Source organism: Hyaena hyaena, unplaced genomic scaffold (genome assembly GCF_003009895.1).
Source record: "Hyaena hyaena isolate Hyena2069 unplaced genomic scaffold, ASM300989v1 scaffold_91, whole genome shotgun sequence".
Lineage (NCBI taxonomy): Eukaryota > Metazoa > Chordata > Mammalia > Carnivora > Hyaenidae > Hyaena > Hyaena hyaena.
Window position 1 is genome coordinate 936,939 of NW_024080725.1, and position 20,637 is coordinate 957,575.

General features: G+C 49.3%; 1 protein-coding gene across 1 annotated transcript in view; it reads right to left on the bottom strand.

Moving 5' to 3' along the window:
- The window catches only part of SCTR (secretin receptor), a 74,472-nt gene that overhangs the window by 4,583 nt on the left and 49,252 nt on the right, over positions 1-20,637 (bottom strand). The window contains exons 5-11 of the mRNA XM_039234915.1: positions 19,786-19,883; positions 18,717-18,849; positions 16,473-16,626; positions 8,335-8,395; positions 6,799-6,868; positions 3,383-3,474; positions 1,811-1,937 (exon numbers count right to left, since the gene is read on the bottom strand). Coding sequence (XP_039090846.1) covers positions 1,811-1,937; positions 3,383-3,474; positions 6,799-6,868; positions 8,335-8,395; positions 16,473-16,626; positions 18,717-18,849; positions 19,786-19,883 — 735 coding nt within the window. The remainder of the gene's footprint in view (positions 1-1,810; positions 1,938-3,382; positions 3,475-6,798; positions 6,869-8,334; positions 8,396-16,472; positions 16,627-18,716; positions 18,850-19,785; positions 19,884-20,637) is intronic.

Sequence of the window (20,637 nt, forward strand, 5' to 3'; positions counted from 1 at the left end):
TCTCTTTAATATATGGAAGACATTTTCTGTAATATGGAATTTTTAAAATATGTACATTATATAAAATATACATGTGTAATAGATAAAATGATATATGTTTGTATGTGAACAAAGTTTAAAAAACCTTAACGATCCACTTTCTTTGTCAATGTTTCTATGGAAACATTATGAAAGTGCTTTTGGGTTTTCTATTGAGAAGCCATTTCCTTAGAGAGAAGCCGAATGGCCTTCAGGGTAGTCCCCAGCCCCAACCACAGGCGCCAACTCCAGGGGACAGGAAGTTCCCTTTCTGTGCAGGGAGGCAGCCCCGGGTATCTGTGCTCTAAGTGAGGTCACTACCCACTTCTGGAAGCCAGGTCAAGGCCTTCCACCCATGTGGACCCGGAATCCCCCACCTGCTAAATGGGCCACTGTGAGCCCAGCCTTCCCGAACGTTACAGGAGCAGGTGCACATGAAAGCTCTGGGCAGAGAACCAAAGAACATGGATTCCCTCAGAGGCTGAGTTCTCTGGAGGCCTGGGGCACCAGCAGGGAGCTCTGGGCAGAGGGGACAGCCCTGGGGCGGGGTCTGAAGGTAGTGTTAGGAGAAGACCTGACTGCTCAGTAATGTGTGCCCAGTGATGTGTCCTTCCCGGAACCTGAAAGTGATAGGAGGGTGACCCTGGCCTTACCCACCCTGAACTGAACTCAGGGAATAAGGGAACAGGATTATCAATCTTGCTTCTTTAGGGCAATCCACTGGGAGAAGTTTCTCTCAGGCCCCAAAGCCTATGATCTCTAGGCTTTTCCTGGGAATTTGCTTGTTTCCATTATGGAGATTATGAATCTTAGAACAGATCATGTTTCTGTTTTTGCTCTGGCTACTGGGAAGCTCCAAGCTCTCCCACCTTCCTAGCACCCTATTGATTTTGCTTCTCTGTATGAACTCAATTTTGTTTTTGTTTTTGGCCTCCAAATGGTTTTCCTGAAAGCTATATCGTATTTTTGGAAGGAGACCGCTATAAGTGAGTAAGCAAAACAACACTGTGAAATTTGGGATTCATGTTAAGAGTCCTTCTGTCTAAACACGTTTACTGTTTTGTTTTGTTTTGTTTTGTTTTTAAGCCTCACAACATCTCCTTGAACGAGTAGGTGGGTGATTTCTTCCCTCACTTTTCTTCTTTTTTGATTTTTAAGGTTGGGTTTCATTCTTAATAAGTTGTGTACGCACGCAAGTTTCCAAGAGTCAAATGATTCCTGTCACAAAATGACAGCAGCCTCCTCACACCCCTGCCCTCATTTCCTGTTCCTCAGAGGCAACTACTTGGAATTCTCAAGAATATGCTGATGCTGCTACTTTTGGACTTTTCAGCTTGGGCCACTTTTTATGGACTTCCCAGTATGAAGACAAAGATTTTATTCTCTTTCAGATTCCCCTTCCCCATTCCCACAATGCTTCTTTTCGATGCCCCCTCCCCTGTTCCCACAATGCCACAGCCCTCAGCACTAAGGCTATTTTGACTACATCTGACTACATAGAAACTGGGGAGAGGTGTGCGATGTAGCATGCGGGTCATTTTCCCTTTCATCTTCCGGGGAGTCTGTCTCTCTCCTTAGTTTTACCTCCCACCCCCATCTGACTGGTGGGGGACTTGGGTCCCACAGCACACTGAGGTCCTGCCCGGCTTCTCTTGCATGTCTGCCAGATGAGGCATCCCCAAGCCCCCCTGCTGGACCCTTCTGGGGGAGACCTAGCTTGCTGTCTCCATGGCTTCCACTTCCCTCCGAGGAAACAGAGAACTCCCGAAAGTCACAGTTCCCTGAAACTCACCTGGAACGAGCCAAGGGCCAATTCAAAGAACAGCTGGACCTCCATGGCGTCCTCTGGGGAGAAGGCGAAGATGATGTAGTGGACTCCGAAGAGGGGGATCAGCAGGAGGGTGGACTTGGCCAGGCGCCTGCAGACACAGACCCAGACCCACTGCCTTCCTGCCCCCTGCCCCTAGGGTGCAGCTCCGCATACCCAGCCTGCCTGACTTGCCCGAGGCCAGCGGATGTGCCCCAGGACCTTTGTGGTTCGACTTTTTATTCTGGAGACTATCTAGCTCCCATGGCCAGTCCCCAAAATTTCTGGACATGCACCCCGTCAGTATATAAAATTTGGACACGTATCTACCTGAACTTTATTATTTATAGGTTATGTGCATGTGTTATCTAACACATGATTCACAAAGCCAGCATTCTTTCTTTCTTTTCTTTTCTCTTTTTCTTTTTTCTTTTTTTTTTTTTTTTTGATAATAAATACCTATAAGAAGAAGTTCTTTTCTTCTCAGATCAGGGTTGCTCAGTTTAGCAAATAAAAATACAGGATGCCAGCTCAATTTGAATTTCAGATAAACAGTGGATAATGTTTTTTTGGAGCAAGTACCAAAACATTATTTGTTGTTTATCCAAAATCCAAACTGAACTGGCCATCCTGGATTTTATCGGGCAGCTTTATCCCGAATCTCCAATCTCTGGCTCCACCTTACTTCGGAGCCCACGGCTCTAAAGATGTCCTGGAGAATCTGTCACCAAGTGAGCCGGGTCACAGCCAGATTCGCAAAGCTCGGAACCTCACAGAGAAAGCCCTTGTTGGACACTGACTTGTCTTTAACTGTTCTGTGCTGAATTCTGTCTCCCCAGCCCAAACTCATAAACTGAAGCCCTAACTGCCAGGACCTCAGAAATACCTCTTGCTCCTTGCAGACAGGACCTAAAAAGAGGTGATTATGTTAAAATGAGGCTGTTAGGGTGGGACCTTAGTCCAATCAACTGCTGTCTTATAAGAAGAGGGAGAGACACCAAGGACCAGGGACAAGGCAGCCACCTACAAAGTAAGGAGAGGGGCCTCAGAAGAAATCAAACCTGTCGGCACCCTGATCTTGGGGTTCCAGCCTCCAGAACGGAGTAAATACATTTCTCTTCTTGAAGCCATTCAGTGTAGGTCATAGTTATGGTAGACCTAGCAAACTGGTACGGGCGTCTCCCTTTAAGTCATAAAGGTTTTAAGAGTATTTGGGGATCACATATCTTGAAAATCTGGTGAAAGCCATTCTCCCTTGAAAAATACACAGATCTATATCAATGTCCTTGAAGTTGGGTCCCCAAAACCCATCAGGAGACTCCCTAGCATTGCCCCAAGCACAAATCTCTGCTTCCTGGGATCCCGAGAGATTTCTTATCAACCCAGCACTGGGGCAGCTGTTTCAGGCTGCACAAAGGACCCATTGCACCCCCACCCTGCCCCCATTCCTATTTACATTTGTAACCTCCTTGGAACTGGATCCCCTTGGGTAAACAATAGGCACTCAGGAAATACCTGCTGACTGAGAGGGCCTCTTGGTCTTTGCCCTCTACTTACTTATAATGGTTCACTTCATTGCCTCTTGTCTCTTGGGTTCTAAGTTTTCTCATCAGGATTCTTAGAATGTTTATAAAAAGGATGAAATTAATCTGTAAAACACAAGACAGAGGTGGGGCTGAAGGTGATTGCCACCCCTCCAGACCCTGACCCCTGGACCTGAGGGTAGAGAAGGACCATGACGGGATTGCATCACTGCGCACCGCCCACCTCCCCTGCCCCAGGGTCCTGGTGGAGCAAACCTAAGGGAGGTGATGACTGACCCCTGCACCCACGCCTACCCCCAGGCTGCTGGGGCTCTGAGGTCTGCTCACTGCATCAGGGATTATTCACACTGGGAGTGCACTTAAAACTCTGGAGACTTTAACAGGAAGGTTTCAGGTGACCTGAAAGTCTCTATTTCTATCAAGCTCCAGAGAATGCCAAAGCCGGTCCTCGACTACACTTTGAGTAGCAAGGCTTTCTTCCAGCAGAGGTTTCGCTTCTGTTGTTTTAAGGTCTATTTATTTTGAGAGAGAGAGCTCAAGCAGGGGAGGAGCGGGGCGGGGGCGGGGGGAGGAAGAATCCCAAGTAGCTTCTGCACTGTCAACGCAGAGCCTGATGTGGAGCTCGAACTTACGAACCATGAGATCATAACCTGAACCGAAACCAAGACTCAGATGCTTATCAACTGAGCCACTCAGGTGCCCTGCCAGCAGAGGTCCCTAGGGTTTAGGGTATGGCCTGGGGATGGGAGCTGGGGTCCCTCTGCCCAGAGGTTATAAATCAGTAAATCTGGGGTGGGGGGGTGGGGTCCTCAAGAATCTGCGTGTTTAACAAGCTCCCAAGTGATGCAGAAGCTACTGCCTGGGGATCCTACTTTGAGAACCACTGTTTCGGAGCTTTACAGCATCACTTTGCAGTTCGATCACTGACTCCAGGAAGCCACCCTTGATCACCCCTCTTTCCTGATACACTGTAGTTAGGAACCATGTTACGGGGTGAGCACCAGAAAGAGGACAAGGGCATGCGTCTCTCAAACTTGTGTGTGTCCACTTATCTGCCAACCCAATCACCACTTCCTAAAGGACAGGAATGTAGTCTGTATATTTCCTTTGGGGGTCCCTTGCCCAGTGCCAGAATGTTCTAAAGTTGCCTTCATGGTGGTAACTCGCCTCCTCTCTCACCCACCTACTGGCTCCAGCCCCATTTACAGAAGCAGGGATCCTGGGAATTGCCCAGCCGGGCACCCTCATAGTCACACAAACAGCCCAGGGCCTGGGGAGGGGGGGGTGCATGCTGGTTGGAAGACCAGGATTGGGGGCCTGGCCCTGCCTAGCTGCTTCTTCAGGAACATGCTTCTCAGCTTGCTGGTTATGCATCTTGCTCAGAGCTGGCTACGCATGGGGTAAATGAATAAAGGCTATCCACCCCCCCCTTTTTTTTTTGTCTTATAGTTGGACTTAATTTATGAGGGAGCACTGGAAGGCAGAAAAAAAAATCTTTAAGATCTCAAGAATGAGTACTAAATACTGGAATCCCAGGTCCCGTGACCAACTGGTTGGGAGTTTTAAGTTCTTACTTAAGTAATCTTTGCACCCAATCTGGGGCTCAAACTCATGATCCTGAGAATCACAGCTCTTCCTTTTTTTTCCTTTTTAAGATAAACCTTTTTTATTTTTATTTTTTTTTAATGTTGATTGATTTTTGATAGAGACAGAGACAGAGCATGAGGGCGGGGAGGGACAGAGAGAGAGGGAGACACAGAATCTGACGCAGGCTGCAGGCTCTGAGCTGTCAGCACAGAGCTCAACGCGGGGCTTGAACCCACAAACTGTGAGATCACGACCTGAGCCGAATTCGGACGCTCAACCAAGTAAGCTACCCAGTCACCCTAGTCCCGTGGTCTTCCAACTGAGCCACCCAGGCACCCTTGTTGGGAGGTACTTTGCATCAGGAGTGCCCACCAAACATCATCCCTCAATCACTAGATAGACCACAGTCCATGAGCTCCGCCAGGACACCGGGGCCCACTGTCCCTCTGCTGGGGCTCTCCTGGGCTGGGCTATCAGGCTCTCAGAATTCTAGCAAGGAAACTGGCCTAACTAAATGAGGAAATGCCTTCCTGGGGGAATATGACGCAGTCAGAGCACACCGGTTGATTAGATCATTTCAAGGGCCACAGGACACCTCACATCTCTTGCTAAGTGAAAGAACAAACTAGATTACAAAACTATATTAAGCATTTTGAAAAAAGTATGTGTGCTCAAAGAAAAAGGAAAGAAAAGCATATGTGTATCCATAGTGTGCATCTAGGTACTCAAAGTATGTGTGACTTTATTCCGTTTGGAAAATACACATTTTTGATCTTCCAACTTTTCCTTTTACATGAATTCTATTATTTAAAAAAGAGGGGGGGCACATCTAGGTGGCTCAGTCAGTTAGGCATACGACTCTTGGTTCAGGTCATGGGATCCTCACAGTCGTGGGATCAAGCCCCATGTAGGGCTCTGTGCTGACGGCATGGAGCCTGCTTGGGATTCTTTCTCTCCCTCTCTCTCTCTGTCTTCCCCTTCCCTGCTCACACAGGTGCACTTGCTTTCTCTCTTGAAATAAATAAACAAACATTAAAAACATGTTCAAAAGGGGCACCTGGGTGGCTCAGTCGGTTGAGTCTATGACGTTAGCTCAGGTCACGATCTCACGGTTTGTGAGTTTGGGCTCCCTGCTGTCAACCTCTATCTCCCTCTCGCTGCCCCTCCCCCCACTTCAAAAAAAAAATTTGTTTTAATGTTAAAAAAAAAGGCAGTTATGAGATGGTTCCTTCACCCAACTGCCCCTAAAAGGTCATCAGCCAGCCAGTGGGGACTCAGCTCCAGGGCTCCCAACCCCGACTGCAGTGGAGAAGCACTTGAGAACTTGAACCAGAGACTAGTGCCCAGGCCCCTCCCCAGAACGAGAGCAGAACCTCTGGCTGTCAATATATATATATTTTTAATGTTTATTGATTTACTTTGAGAAAGAGATGGGGAGAGGGACAGAGACAGACCCGGGGAGAGAAAGAATCCTGATCTGGCTTTGCCTGTCAGCGTGGCGCCTGATGCAGGGCTCCAGCTCACAGCCCGTGAGATCATGACCTGAGCTGAAATAGAGTCAGATGCACAGCGACTGTGGGACCCAGGCGCCCTGGCCACCAGGGTTGTTCTACAGCACCCAGGGGGTTCTGGAGGGCAGCCCAGTTGGGACCCTTGGGGCTCCCCATCCTTAGTCACTCCTGTATCTCCTCCCCAACCTCCCACTGGCACCCCGAAGGCCAAGACCACGCCTCACTCAGCTTTTCTCAGCTGAAGGGAGCCCTGTGTCTTGGCCTTGTGTCCAGGCCAGTCACTGCTCCCTTCTCTCCCACCAGAGCCCAGCTCAGGAAGATGGCCGCTCACCAGGATGGAGAGGATCACAGGCCCTCGGATGACCCACCAGATGGATGCGTTGGCATTGATGTCCCAGCACCTGTGGAGGGACAGCCAGGCATCGTTAAGCCTGGAGGGCTGAGCCAACCTGGAAGGACTAGCCCTCTGAAGAGGCTTTCGTATGAACGGCCCACGCTGGTGACCCTGAGTATGACAGGCTGGGCACCAGGCATTATCAGAACTGACCCTCTGCTGAGGCCCAGGAGCGCTTCTGAGGCTAACGAAGCACCCCCCCCACCCCCCACCCCCACCCCGTCTCCATGCACACCCAGTCAGTGTCTGGGGCAGCAGACGTGAATGGGACTTGAGAGCCAGAAGATCCCGGATCCCAAAGCTAGCACGGTGACAAACTCTCGACTGCTCACTACGGCCAGGCAGGTGACCTCAGTGAGCAAAGTGGCTGGATGACTCACATGTGACCACAGGACCCTAGCATGTTAGATGTGGAGTGGGTCCTTGGCAAATGGGAGAGCATGTGCATGGCTTCAGGAGCCACAAGGCTCCTTCAGCTGATTTTTGCCACAAGGAAAAATGAGAAACGTTGGTAGAACTTCTCATGCTTTCCAAAGAAGCTAAAAATCCAGATTTTTAAAAAAAATAAAATTCACCCAATTAAAATAATTCTTTGAAACCATTATGTTGGGCCGTATTTGGATTCCAAAGCATTTGTAAGCCTAATCCAACCTAACATGCACACTGGCCTGGCCAGGTCGGTATCGCGAAGAGAAACTGCCTCTGAGAGGCTCTGTCACTGTCTCACTTTCTCCCAGCTTCTTTCTTTCCTTTCTTTTTTTAAAAAAAAATTTAATGTTTATTTATTTTTGAGAGACAGAGCACAAGCAGGGGAGAGGCAGAGAGAGAGGGAGACACAATCAAAAGCAGGCTCCAGGCTCTGAGCTAGCTGTCAGCACAGAGCCCGACCCGGGGCTCGAACCCATGGACCATGAGATCATGACCTGAGCCAAAGTTGGGCCCTTAACCGACTGAGCCACCCAGGCACCCCTTTCCCAGCTTCTTTCAAGCCTTCTTTCCATGTGCCTCCTTCCCAGTAGGCCCTCCTGGGCTTATCTCCGTCCTCAGCACCTGGCATCTCGAGAGAACAAGACTAGATCTCATGTCCCTGTGGGGAGCCGGCAATGCGACTGCTGCTCCTGGCCCTTCCCCTGCTGGACTCTCAAACCCCCCCAGGCCGCGGGGGGGGGGGGGGGGGCAGGACCAGAGCGGGGAAGAACCAGGAGGAAGGAAAAGCTGGCTTGGCCCAGAGCTTCTTTACAGAGCAGCATCTGCCCTTCCCACGGAGCCCACAGGGCAGGCAGGGAGGGAGCAGGCGCGGGAGGGTGCAGGGGCGGCGAAGGCCGCAGCCCATCTACAAGCTCGCACCAGCCCAGCACCCCAGAGAACTCGCCTGTGGCCCCTGGTGTGGAAAACAGGCCTCCCCTACACAGCTCCCAACCAGTGTCCGTCCTGTTTGAATACACACTCGTTACCTCTCCTGCAGACACTTACCCAACGTCTTCCAGAAAGTGCCTGCTGATGGCCCACGAAGCAACAAAAACAGCTGGGGAACCTGCAGAATCAAAATAAAGGCGGGGGCAGGAGAGAGGGGAGTCAGCTGTTAACACCCACACGGGCTCGGGGACAGTTGTCCCAGCCCAGCCGTGAACAGGGGCACGGGAACCCCCTTGGAAACCCTGTGCAAATGGGTAGCTTCGTGCCTCAACGGCGGCGGGGATGCCCTGGGAACTGAGGCAGATTCCTGGGGATCTTGAAGGCCAGGAGGGGCTCAGAGGCTCATGGCCAGACTCACGAGGGCCCCTGCTGGGAAGAGGGGTGGAGTGACAGTCTACACCTGTGGTGTCCTGTGCAGGGGCCACTGGCCACACCTTGCTAGTGAGTACTTGACATGTGGCTGGTCCCAGTGGAGATGTGCTATTAAGTGAGGGACACCAGATTTTGAAGATTTAGTAGGAATAAAAGGATGTGAAATGTGTTAGTTTTTTTATATTAAACATATGTTGAAGTGACAATCTTTTTACACCGGGTTAAATAGATTAAGATTAATTTCACCTGTTTCTTTTTACTGTGTTTACTGTGACTACCAGAGAATTTTATTTATTTATTGTTTAAGCTTATTTTGAGAGAGAGAGTGGGGGAGGGGCAGAGAGAGAGGGACAGAGAGAGAATCTCAAGCAGGGATGCCCGATGCAGGGCTTGAACCCCCAAACCACGAGATCATGACCAGAGCCAAGTTGGACGCTTAACCAACAGAGCCACCCAGGTGCCCCTAAAAAATTTAGGTTATATGTGTGGCTCATTCTATTTCAAGTTTATTTATTTTGAGAGAGAGCAAGGGGGAGGGGCGGAGAGAGAAGCCCAAGCAGGCTGCGTGACTCGAGGCTCCATCCCACAAACTGTGAGACCGTGACCTGAGCTGAAACCACAAGTCAGATGATTTTTGAAGACCAACTGAGCCACCCAGGTGCCCTGGCTCATTCTATCTCTGATGGATAGGCTTGTCTGCACTTGAACAGTGAGAGCCACGCCCCCAGGCTGCTCCATTTTCAGACTTCCAGAGGCCAGGTTTATACTCTAGCTCCAGCCCTCTACACGCACCTCCAGCCCAGGGAAGAGATCAAAGGAGTTTTTTTCTGCAGGAATCAAACAGCCCCAGACAAAGCGCCCACAGATGGTGATGCCGGGACCCCCCCAACACAGAGGCCACCTCCCGGGCAGTCTCCCAGAGACATGTGAAGTACACCCCCCCACCCACCCCACACACAGGCCCTTCAGTCAGCTCTCAAGTGACTCACTCTTCTTTTTTATATTTATTTATTTATTTTTTGGGAGAGACAGAACATGAGCAGGGGAGGGTCAGAGAGAGAGGGAGACACAGAATCCAAAGCAGGTTCCAGGCTCTGAGCTGTCAGCACAAAGCCTGACACGGGGCTCGGGCTCACAAACTGCGATATCATGACCAGAACTGAAGTCGGACGCTTAACCAACTGAGCTACTCAGGCGCCCCATTCTTTTTTGTTTTTGTTTTTTTTTAAGTTCATTTATTTATTTATTTAGAAAGTATGCAAGCAAGGGAGGGGCAGAGAGAGAGGGAGACAGAGAATCCCAAGCTGGCTCTGGGCTGTCAGTGTTGAGCACCACTGGCTGAGACACTTAACAGACTGAGCCACCCAGGTGCCCCCGAAGTGACTCATTCTTTTTTTTTTTTAATGTTTATTTATTTTTTGAGAGTCAAGTGGGGGAGGGGCAGAAGAGAGGGAGACACAGAATCCAAAGCAGGCTCCGAGCTGTCAGCACAGAGCCCGACGTGGGGCTCGAACTCACGAACCGCAAGATGGCGACCGGAGCTGAAGTCGGACGCTTAACGGACTGAGCCACCCAGGCACCCCCGAAGTGACTCATTCTTAAACAGTCAAGGTCACCAACATCTGAGGAAAGCAGATTACCTGCAGGACAGGGACCAAAACAATCAGAGAGAAGGAACCCAAAGGAAACAGACCATGCAGGCAGCCAAGGAACTTGAACAAAACAGCTCTAAGGAATAGCATCGGAGAGATAAAAGATTACCTCTGCAAGACCCAAACAGGAAGCTGGAAACTGGGAGCATTCCAAGAACAGGGAAGAGGGCTTGGAAATCGACTATATGATAACTAAGATTAAAGAAACCCACAGATGGGTTGGAAGATAAAGACCAAGAATCGCCCAGAAAGCAGGACACAAAAGGCATGTAATGAAAAGCTGGAGGGAAGAAATGAGAACATCAGAGGTCAGTTGCAGGACGTGGGACATCTGATTAAAAGGTTCAGAAAGAGAGGATAAAAACCAAAGGCAAAGAAATCAAATAGGTGCTGTAAGAACATTGTCCAGGCAATGAAGGGTGTGAGTTTCCAGATGAAAGGGGTGCCGGATGTCAACAAAAAGGAGGAAAGCAGCTCTCGTGGGGGCACATCCCGATGGCATTTCAAAACACGGGGGACAGAGAGAGGATCCTGTAGCTTACATTGAGTCAAAATGCTCGGGAAACAATAATACGGTACATCCTGTAACACCAGATGCCCAAACAGAAGGTCTCCAAAATTCTGGAGGGAAATGATTTTTCAACCTAATTTCTATGCCTCGCAAACCCACAAATTAGATATGAAAGTTGAAAAAGATATTTTCAGATATGCAGTGCCAAAACATGTGCTTTGCACGCACTCTGTGTTAGAGACGCATTGGCATGTATGCCCCAGCACAACCAGGGAGCAGAGCCCAGAGAGGAGACACGAAATAAAGGAATAGGATTTGTAGGGGAAAATGAAGGAACTTCTCAGCACGAGGGTAAGAGAGTGGAGTCAGTCTAGGGAACAACCAACCCCAATAGCACAGAAGGCTCTAGAAAGAACACTCCTGGGTCCATTGGGTGGAAGAGCATCCTTCCTAACTTCATAACTACCCAGAACTTTGGAGTGTGACCTTACTTGGAAATAAGGTCTTTGTAGGTATAATAAGTTAAGCAGAGGTCATACGTGGGGAGTTGGGGGGGCGGGGCCGCGTGCTCAGTTGGTTGAGCGTCTGACTTCGGCTCAGGTCATGCTCTTGTGGTCTGTGAGTTCGAGCCCCGGGTTGGGCTCTGTGCTGACCGCTCAGAGACCGGGGCCTGCTTCGGATTCAGTGCTCCCCCTGTTCATGCTCTGTCTCTCAAAAATAAATGAATGTTTAAAAAACTTAAAAAAAAGAAGAGGTCATACGTATGAGGATGCCAGTCATACTGCGCCCTAATAATATGACTGGCCTCCTTACAAGGAGGCCATGAGAGACACAGAGAGAAAGGACACATAGAGGGAAGAAGGCCACATAATGACGGAGACAGAAATTGCAATGATGCAGCCACCAGCCAAAAAAAAAAAAAAATGCCGAGGACTATCGGCAATAGTCAGAAGCTAGAAGAGAGGCAAGGAGCATTTCAGAAGGAATCTGCCCTGCCAGAACCTAGGTTTTGAACTTCCGGCCTCCAGAACTATGAAAGAATAAATGTCTATTGTTTTAAGCCACAAAATTTGTGGTAATTTGTTACGGCAACCCCTAGGAAACTAATCCAGGACGAAGAAACCAAACCAAGAGGAACTATAGATCTCCTGTGGGCCTTGGCTGATTTGGAATTAGAGGGTTTTCCGGTTTTGTTGGAGAATTCAGGGGAATTAACAACAGCGACACAAAACAATCAATTAAAAGTGACTCCATGAAGGGGCACCTGGGTGGCTCAGTCCGTTAAGTGTCTAACTCTCGGTTTTGGCTTAGGTCACGATCTCATGTTTAGTGAGTTCGAGACCCAGATCAGTCTCTGTACTGACAGTATGGAGCCTGCTTGGGATTCTATCTCTCCTTCTCTCTCTTTGCCCCTCCCCTGCTCACGCTCTCTTTCAAAAATAAATAAATTTAAACAAAAAGTGACTCTGTGAGAAACAAAAGGTTAAATATTAGAAGTAAAACCATTAGTTTACGCCTTGGCTTGGCAATAAACAACACTTACATAGACATAATGATATGTATGTTGACTAGAACTTAGCCAAAAATTAAAAACCTAATGGCAGGATGGAGGTGGTGGCTGGAGAATGTTATATCCTTACTTTCCATCATAAGGAGTCAAACAGTAATGCCTCAGATGGACAAATCAGGAAATAGCAGACTCTCGTTCAGAAACACAACAGTGAACATTAGAAGGGCCAGCTAAGGAATTCGAGGGTGTTACCTCTGGGGAGCAGAAGTGGGGGCAGGAGACTGCTTTCTTTCACCCTATTTAAGTCCTTAAACCAGGTATGTGCATGACTTTAATAAAAAGAATATTAAGAAAAAAATTCCCTGCTTTAGGGAAGGCACTGGGTGCCTGGGTGGCTCAGTCTATTGAGCGTCTAACTTCAACTCCGATCACGATCTTGCAGACTGTGGGTTCGAGCCCACATTGGGCTCTATGTTGTCAGTGTGGAGCCTGCTTCAGATCTCATCTCCCTCTCTCTCTGCCTCTACCCCATTTGCATTGTCTCTCTCAAAAATAAATAAACATTAAAAAAAAATTCCCGCCTCAATATTGAGTGTTTTCGGCAAAGAACAGGGGCTCTGAAGGGCTACCTGTTCGTGGTCTTCCATCTTTAACAGAGTTGGTAGAAAGTGGGAGAAGCGGTTATGCCTTGAGTTAGGTTCTCAGTGTGGTCCCCAGACTAACAGTATCAGAGTCATTTGGGGACTCGTTAGAAGTACAGAGCTTCTGGCTATACCCAAGGCCAACTGGCTCAGAGGAGAGGGCGTGGGGTCCAGCCAGCTGGGTTTGACATGCCCTCCATGTGACTCTGATACTGGCTTCACTTGGAGAACCACCAGCTCAGTGAGTGCGAGCTTGGTTCATCCCCATAAAAGCCAGAGGGGTCACCCTTTTCCAGTCACAGACTGACACCCCAGCACCTTGAGAAAAGTAAAAGTGTTGGAGAAGCATTTAAAACATCATAAATGTTCACTCCTTCCAACTGAGTGATCCTAGTTCTAAGATTCCATATTGCACATGGAAATGCGCTTTGCCCATAAAAGCATTCATCGCTGTGTAATCTACAATAGTGGAAAATCAGAAACAACCTGAATGTCCCAATCATAGGTATTGAGTTAAATATGTCCACAGACTAGTTAAAAATGTTTATGGCTGAGGCGGAATGATACAGAGCACGCTTCCATGCAAGTGGAAAGAAGCAAGATTCAAAATTCTCCGTACAGCATGAGTGCAACAATGTGGGGGAGAATATGGCGTAGGAACCATCTTCTGGAAGGAACCCCCCCCCCCAAATGTTCAACAGATGAGACCGAGGTTAAGCTCTTTTCTACTTAATTGGTTTTTCCTCTGCAAAGTCTTACAGTGAGCGTGTACTCATTTAAGCAACCTATCTCTGGGGAGACAAGTTGTGTAGAAATTGAGAAGGGGCCACTGCTTTTGCAAGAGAAAGGCTCTGGAAGATGGAGAACTTGAGACTTTCCTGAGTCCCTTCACGGTCTCCCAATGGCTGAGCTGGCAGAGAGCCCAGGAGGGGAGGAACCACTGTTTTCTGTGCAGCCTGGCATATCAGAGATGCTCAGTAAATATTTGAGGAAGAAAGGAAGACTTTCTAAACACTTGTGATTTTATCTCCCTCCACCCCCCACTATGCCTCCTTTATTAAGACTGAACCTTGGTCTACAGCCATACCACCCTGAACGTACTCGATCTTGTGTCAATGATGGCACTCTTTTGGTTTTGTTTTTGTAGTCTCTAGAAGCCCCTCTGAGCTCAAAGAAAGTTGAATAAATTATGATCCCGATATTATAGGTCATGAAAATGCCCATGTTCATACAACAATATCACGGCAGATCTGGGAGTCAAGATCAGTGAACTAGGTTCCCAACTGGGTGCTTTTTTCGGGTAGTCAACCGCATACGGCAAGTCCCCGGTGCCCCAGCCCTCTGGGACTACTGGCCTATGCAGAAATCCGAAGATCTGCAGGGCCCTACAGCTCCCGCTAGCCAAGGGTCATGTGCTAATTAGGCTGCCAAAGTCTACGGGAGGGCTCAGCGAGCTCTAGCAGCTCAGGTGACTTCCCTGATGTGAGGAGATAGGGCCTTTGTGTGTAAGGATTTAGACAAGCAGAAAAGACAAGGCATTCCTGGCAGGGGTACTTCTTAATTAAAGGCACCAAGAAGGAAGCAAGTGAAATTAATGGCTGGTACACATGACTATCCCTGTGAGCATGTGAGTCACTCAGAGGAACCTGGCTATCTTTCCAGAACCCACTGGGTAACTTATGTATGTTTATCAGATGAACAACTGGTGCATGGTTGAGTGGATAGATAGATGGATGGAAGATGGATGGATGGACAGATGGATGGACGGGTGGATGGATGGACAGATGAATCGTTGGATGTTCATTAATGGCAGAATAAGAGTTAAAGGCTCTGGAAACAGGCAGGTCTTGGTTTGAATCTTGGGTCTGCCCTTGTCTGCAGTGTGAGCTAAGGATATTACCTCACGTCTTTGAGCCAGATTTCTCAGAGAAGCTTCTGAAAGTTGTTGTGCCAATTAAATAATGCATGTAAAGTACTGTGCTCATAGTAAGTGCTCAGGAAATGGGAGTTATCATCTGCACTGATCAGAAAGGAAAGGAGGAAGAGATGGAATGGAGCCCGAGTTGGCTTTCTTACTACTATGTACCTCCTTCCTACAAAGGAACCCTGAATTTCCTTTGGGAAGCCATGTGGTCTGATAGCTGAAGCCAATCAGTGTATCCCATTCCCTCAGGTCTCTGTGATTGGTTCAAGGATGTGTATGAAACGAAGTGGTCTAATCAGGGTGAAACTCAGAGTATTTGCTGAGAATTTTGGGATGGCCTTTTTCTCTCATTAGATGTAATAAGGAAGCTGGTGGCCTGGAAGCCGCTGGCAGTTATGCTGGGAGCACCAGCCTAATGACAAAGCTGATGCTACAGAAGGTGGAGTGGAAAGACACAAAGAAATGTTGTTGGCCTACTGGATCCAGCCTCACCTGAAGCTGGTGATCCCTGGACTTTTCACATAGATAAGCCCATTAATTTCTTTTATGCCTAAAGCCGATCTAAGCCAGATTTTCTTTCTTTTTTTTTTTTTTTAATTTTTTTAATGTTTTATTTCTAGGAGAGAGAGAGACAGCGTGAGCAGGGGAGGGTCAGAGAGAGAGGGAGACACAGACTGAAACAGGCTCCAGGCTCTGAGCTGGCAGTCAGCACAGAGCCCGACGCGGGGCTCAAACCCACGGAACCGTGAGATCATGACCTAAGCGAAAGTCAGATGCTTAACCAACTAAGCCACCCAGGCGCCCCCTAAGCCAGATTTTCTACAATCAAAAGTACCCTGATATAGAAAGGAAGAAAGAGTGAAAATATATGAAGGGAATGTCTAAGGAAGATGAAATAAGCATTGGATGGTATCAAATTGTAAGAGACTTTGCAGGGCAGAAATTGGGGCTAAATTTTAGCTGTTAACTCCCATTTGACATACAAATAAACCAAAGCCAGGCAACTTGAACAAGAAGCAACTTGCCTAGGGGCACCTCGGTGGCTCAGCTGTTTAAATGTCTGACTCTTGGTTTCAGTTCTCATCATGATCTCACGGTTTGTGGGTTCGAGTCCCACATAAGGCTCTACGCTGGCAGTGCAGAGCCTGCTTGGTATTCTCTCTCTCTCTTTCTCTCTCTGCCCCTCCCCTGCTCTCTGTCTCTCAAAAATTTAAATAAACATTTAAAAAAAAGAAGGGGTGCCTGGGTGGCTCAGTCAGTTAAGCATCTTGACTTCAGCTCAGGTCATGATCTCATAGTTTGTGGGCTTGAGCCCTGTGTTGGGCTCTGTGCTGACTCAGAGCCTGGAGCCTGTTTCAGATTTGGTGTCTCCCTCTCTCTCTGTCCCTATCCCACGTGTTCTCTGTCTCTCAAAAATAAATAAAGTGTAAAAAAATTTAAGAAAAAAAGAAGCAACAGCAATTTGCCCAAGATGACACAAGTTAGCTGACCTAACTACGTGTAGGGCTGGAACTCAAAACCAAATCCTCTGACTCAGTGCCCTTTCCCACATACACACAGCTGTTGTCCCTGCAGAGAAACATACCCCATCCAAGGGCAACAAATCCCTGGAGGCACTTCTTTTCTGAGAAGAAGGAGATGACGAGGAGCGTGTGCAGGTAGAGGCCTTCCACCAGCAGCCAGGCATAGTTGGCCATGATGCAGTACTGGAAGAAAGCCATGACCAGCTTACAGCCCACCTGGACGGAGAGAGGCCGGTGAGCCCCAGGCTAGGTAACGACAGGCGTCCCTCTGGTGGCCACCCCCAAAGGAAGGGACAGGGTGCAATAGAGGTCAGGCCGCAGACCGAGTCTCTGGGGTTTGCGGCCATCTCCTGTGGCCATCCATTATCAGAAGACTGGGCCCACAGAGTTCTCTAGAGGGTAGAAGTCCCCATGCCCGTAGGCTCAGTCAGAAAGGTTAATGGGCCATCACAGAAGCAGGAACAAGATTCCAACTCTGGAATGGGCTGCCAGGTGTAGACCTGTGTCAGATATTGCCCAGCTCCTGAGTTCCTCACATGTGGATGTGAAAAGAAGCCTAGAGAAGGGAAGGGATTTCCGAGCAAAGGGTTAACAAACTCCTTTCCATGCTCTTTCCCGGAAGCAGATGAAGGGATGTACTGGTTACGTCAGCAGGCAACACTGATGGTGAAAACGGCCCCTGACTGGGACACTGCACCTGTTCGGGGACCTCGAGACGCTGGATGGGGTCGCCAGGGTTGGCCTTGCCTGGTGCAGTGACATTACAGGCACGTTCTTGCAGGGATCGCTGGAGGCTATGCCTGGGGGGATGTGGGGCAGGGGACTTCTGCGCCAGCAGGGAGTCCCCTTTCCTTTTACTGAGCTGTCCCCTGAGGACAGGACAGCTCCTGGGCTGGCCCGAGGGCTGCTGCATGGACTACTTCGAGGTCACATCCACAGACGAGAGGCACCTGGTGCTGTCCTGCTGGCCAGCTGTGGTTCCTGCCTTATGGCCGCCCATAGACTCTGATTCCAGGAGGTGTCCCTGGTTGGCTCTGAGTCTGATGCTTAGTAGAGCCCTAGAAGGTTCCTTGCTGGGCATTGCTGGACTTCCCCACTTCCGGTCAGTGAGACGGTGGGGTGTGAGTATAAGTCTTCTGACTCCCACACTTACTTCATCCTGCCAATCTGCCTAAGGGACAGGGCCCTCCAGCAGGGACTGCTCAGGTTGAGTCAGAAAACACACACACACACACACAACTACAAACAGTACGAACTTAAGAGATCTGTAAGGAATCACAGATGTGAGTGTAGGAAGTGATAGGCAGGTTGACTGAACCAATCTCAATCTCCAGTCCCTTTCTCTCCTGTTTGCCTCTGCTAGGGAGACTATGATAGAAAAACAACAACAACGAAAAAAAGAAACACCTCAATCTCCCAACCTCCTTCGCAGTCAGCTGCAGTCACAAGACATGGTTCTAGCCCATGCAATGTAGATGGGAGTCTTGGGGTGAGGGTTCCTTCCCACTGTAAAAAGGCAAAGCTGCCCAGAGAGAAAACCTGTTTAATCTTGACTCTCTTTTTTTGCCTGGAACATGGATGTGAAGCCTGGGGCTGCAGCAGTCCTATTGTAAACATGCAGCGTAAAGCACGGAATCAAACATGGCGGAGCAGAAGGAGGGGAAATGACTGCGCCCGCCTTGGCATCATGGAGCCACTGTGCCACCTCTGGATTGGCCATCCGTGGGCTGCTTATGTGAGAAGCCACCCCCATCAGTTTAAGCCACGGATGTTCAGTTTCCTGTTATATGCAGCAAGGAGAGTCTCAACCAATAGAGTGATATTGCTAATAAGGCTCCTGTGAGCACTCAGGAGGAGGAAGGGGTTAGATTTCACAAAACGATTGGTGTCCTACAGACGTGTGTGCGCAGACATACACGAGGCATACGCTCATACTTTCCTTTCTACAACCAGCCTCAACCCTCTTTAAACTTCGCCATCTGTCCACAGCTGGGACTAAGACAAGCCTTGCTGTAGATCTAATTGTCACAATGGCTAACGCACTCCCAGATGCTGCGAGTTGAAAGGCAGACCCCAGGGGGTTCCTGACAAACTGCTCTCATACAGGACCCAGGCCGTGCATGGGGAGACAGGGAACCCTTCCTAAGCCTCCCGGCCGGGACCCAGCACTGGGCCCTCTCCTCTAAGCACTGGGTGCAGCCCCAGCAGGGACTTGCGGGAAGGGCTAAGGGGCTACCACCTCTCCAAAGTTAGGCTGGGGAAAGCGGGCAGCCCCGGCCACACCCCAGGGCACGCAGGCATGTTACCCTGTGGGCATCACAGTGAGCGACATCGTCCGAAGAGAAGAGCACCGCGTCCTTGATGAAGTTGGACAGGGCACGCAGGATGAAGGACACAAACAGGTGCATGTGGATGTAGTTGCGGGTGCAGTGCAGCCTCCTGGGGGGACAGAACGCAGGGCCGTAGAGGCGACAGCTATACAACGTCGAGGAAGCCTTTTCACCTTCCAGAGCCTGTTTCCTCCTCTGCTGGAGGGGTCAGAGTCTATTGCTTGTTCCTCTTCCCGAGCGAGAACCACGCTTTCTTACCCGGAACCCATCGCAGCTGCAGGTGGGGAGGACTCCACCCTCCCGCCCCGTCGATGGACTTGACCAATCACAGCACTCCATCCCTGGCTGCAGTGATTGGCTCAGGTTGGGCATGTGATCCAAGCCCAGCCTATGAGAACAACCCTCCCTCCTCCAGCCCCCAGGACCTTTCATTGCAACCGGTAGAGAAGAGGCTCACTGTGTCCAGGTGTTACCTAGCTGGTGGACTGTAACCCCACAGCCGCTGGTGGTTGTCCCCGCCACCCCTGCAGAGAGCCCGCCTGTGGATGAGGCCGAGGCCGAGTGGAGAAACGGGAAGAGACAAATCTGGTCCCGCTGATACCTTTGACCCCCTAGATCCAGCCATTCCTAAAGCCAGAGACCCCTGACCTTGTCAGTTATGTGCGTCAGGTCACCTTTGTTTACTTAAACCGTTTTAAGGTGGATTTCCGTTTCTTGCAACCAAGAGTCTGGCTAACATATTTGGAAAATGGGGGTCATAACACCTATCTTAGAGCATTGTGTGAAAATCAGAAATCGCTCATGGAAAGCAACTGGTGCCTTAAGTTCTTAGATACACTCAGTCAATGTTGAATGCATAAAAGAACGAACAGGGTCTCAGAGACATCAGTGTTTTGCCACAGGGAAGATTTGGATCAAGGGGTCCGAAGGGGTCAGAATCCGAAACACCCAGACCTTCCTTCCTCTGGCCTGAGCAATCTGAAGACAGCCCAATTCCGTGTCTGGGGAAGGCTATGGAGACAGAGGGCTGGCAGTGTGTTCTCACCGGAAAGCACAGAGGACGCTGAGGGCAACCAGGAGCATCACCAGAGAGGAGCTATAGCCCACGGTGTACATGACCTTCAGCTTCAGCAGGTACTCGTGCTGCAGAGAGAGGCATGCATCAGCCCCGGCCTCGCGGTATACCTGCTTAGGACGCTTGAGCCCTGCAGTGCTTAACGCTGTGCTGGTCAGACTCCACCCACATCAACTCAGAGACTCGGAACAACTTGGCTTTGGTAAAGATACTGGGAATCATCTGATGCCAATTCAAAGTTCTACCCCATGTGTAGGGCTGTAAGCTTACCCCCACCCTGAATTCAAGCCTTTGCTGGCATACCTCCAGGGATGCAGTGCTCACTGCCTTCTGCCTTTTGAGGAAGTCATCTGGGATACAACAGTGCGAAATAGTTGATAGTTTTTTCTCATGTGAGACTCAAAGCTATTTTAAATTGTAGCTATTGGTTCTGATTCTGCTTCTGGAGCCACTTAAACTGAATTTGTCTTGTACCTAAGACCTGTCATTATTGTTGTTTTTTATAATCTTTTTTTTTAATGTTTTATTTATTTCTAGGAGAGAGAGAGAGACAGCATGAGCAGGGGAGGGTCAGAGAGAGAGGGAGTCACAGACTGAAACAGGCTCCAGGCTCCGAGCTGGCAGTCAGCACAGAGCCTGACGCGGGGCTCAAACCCACGAACCTCGAGATCATGACCTAAGTGAAAGTCGGATGCTTAACCGACTAAGCCACCCAGGCACCCCTGTCATTATTGTTTTTAATTTAAAAATGTTTATTTTTGTGAGAGAGAGACAGAGCATGAGCTGGGAAGGGACAGAGAGAGAGGGGGAGACACAGAATCC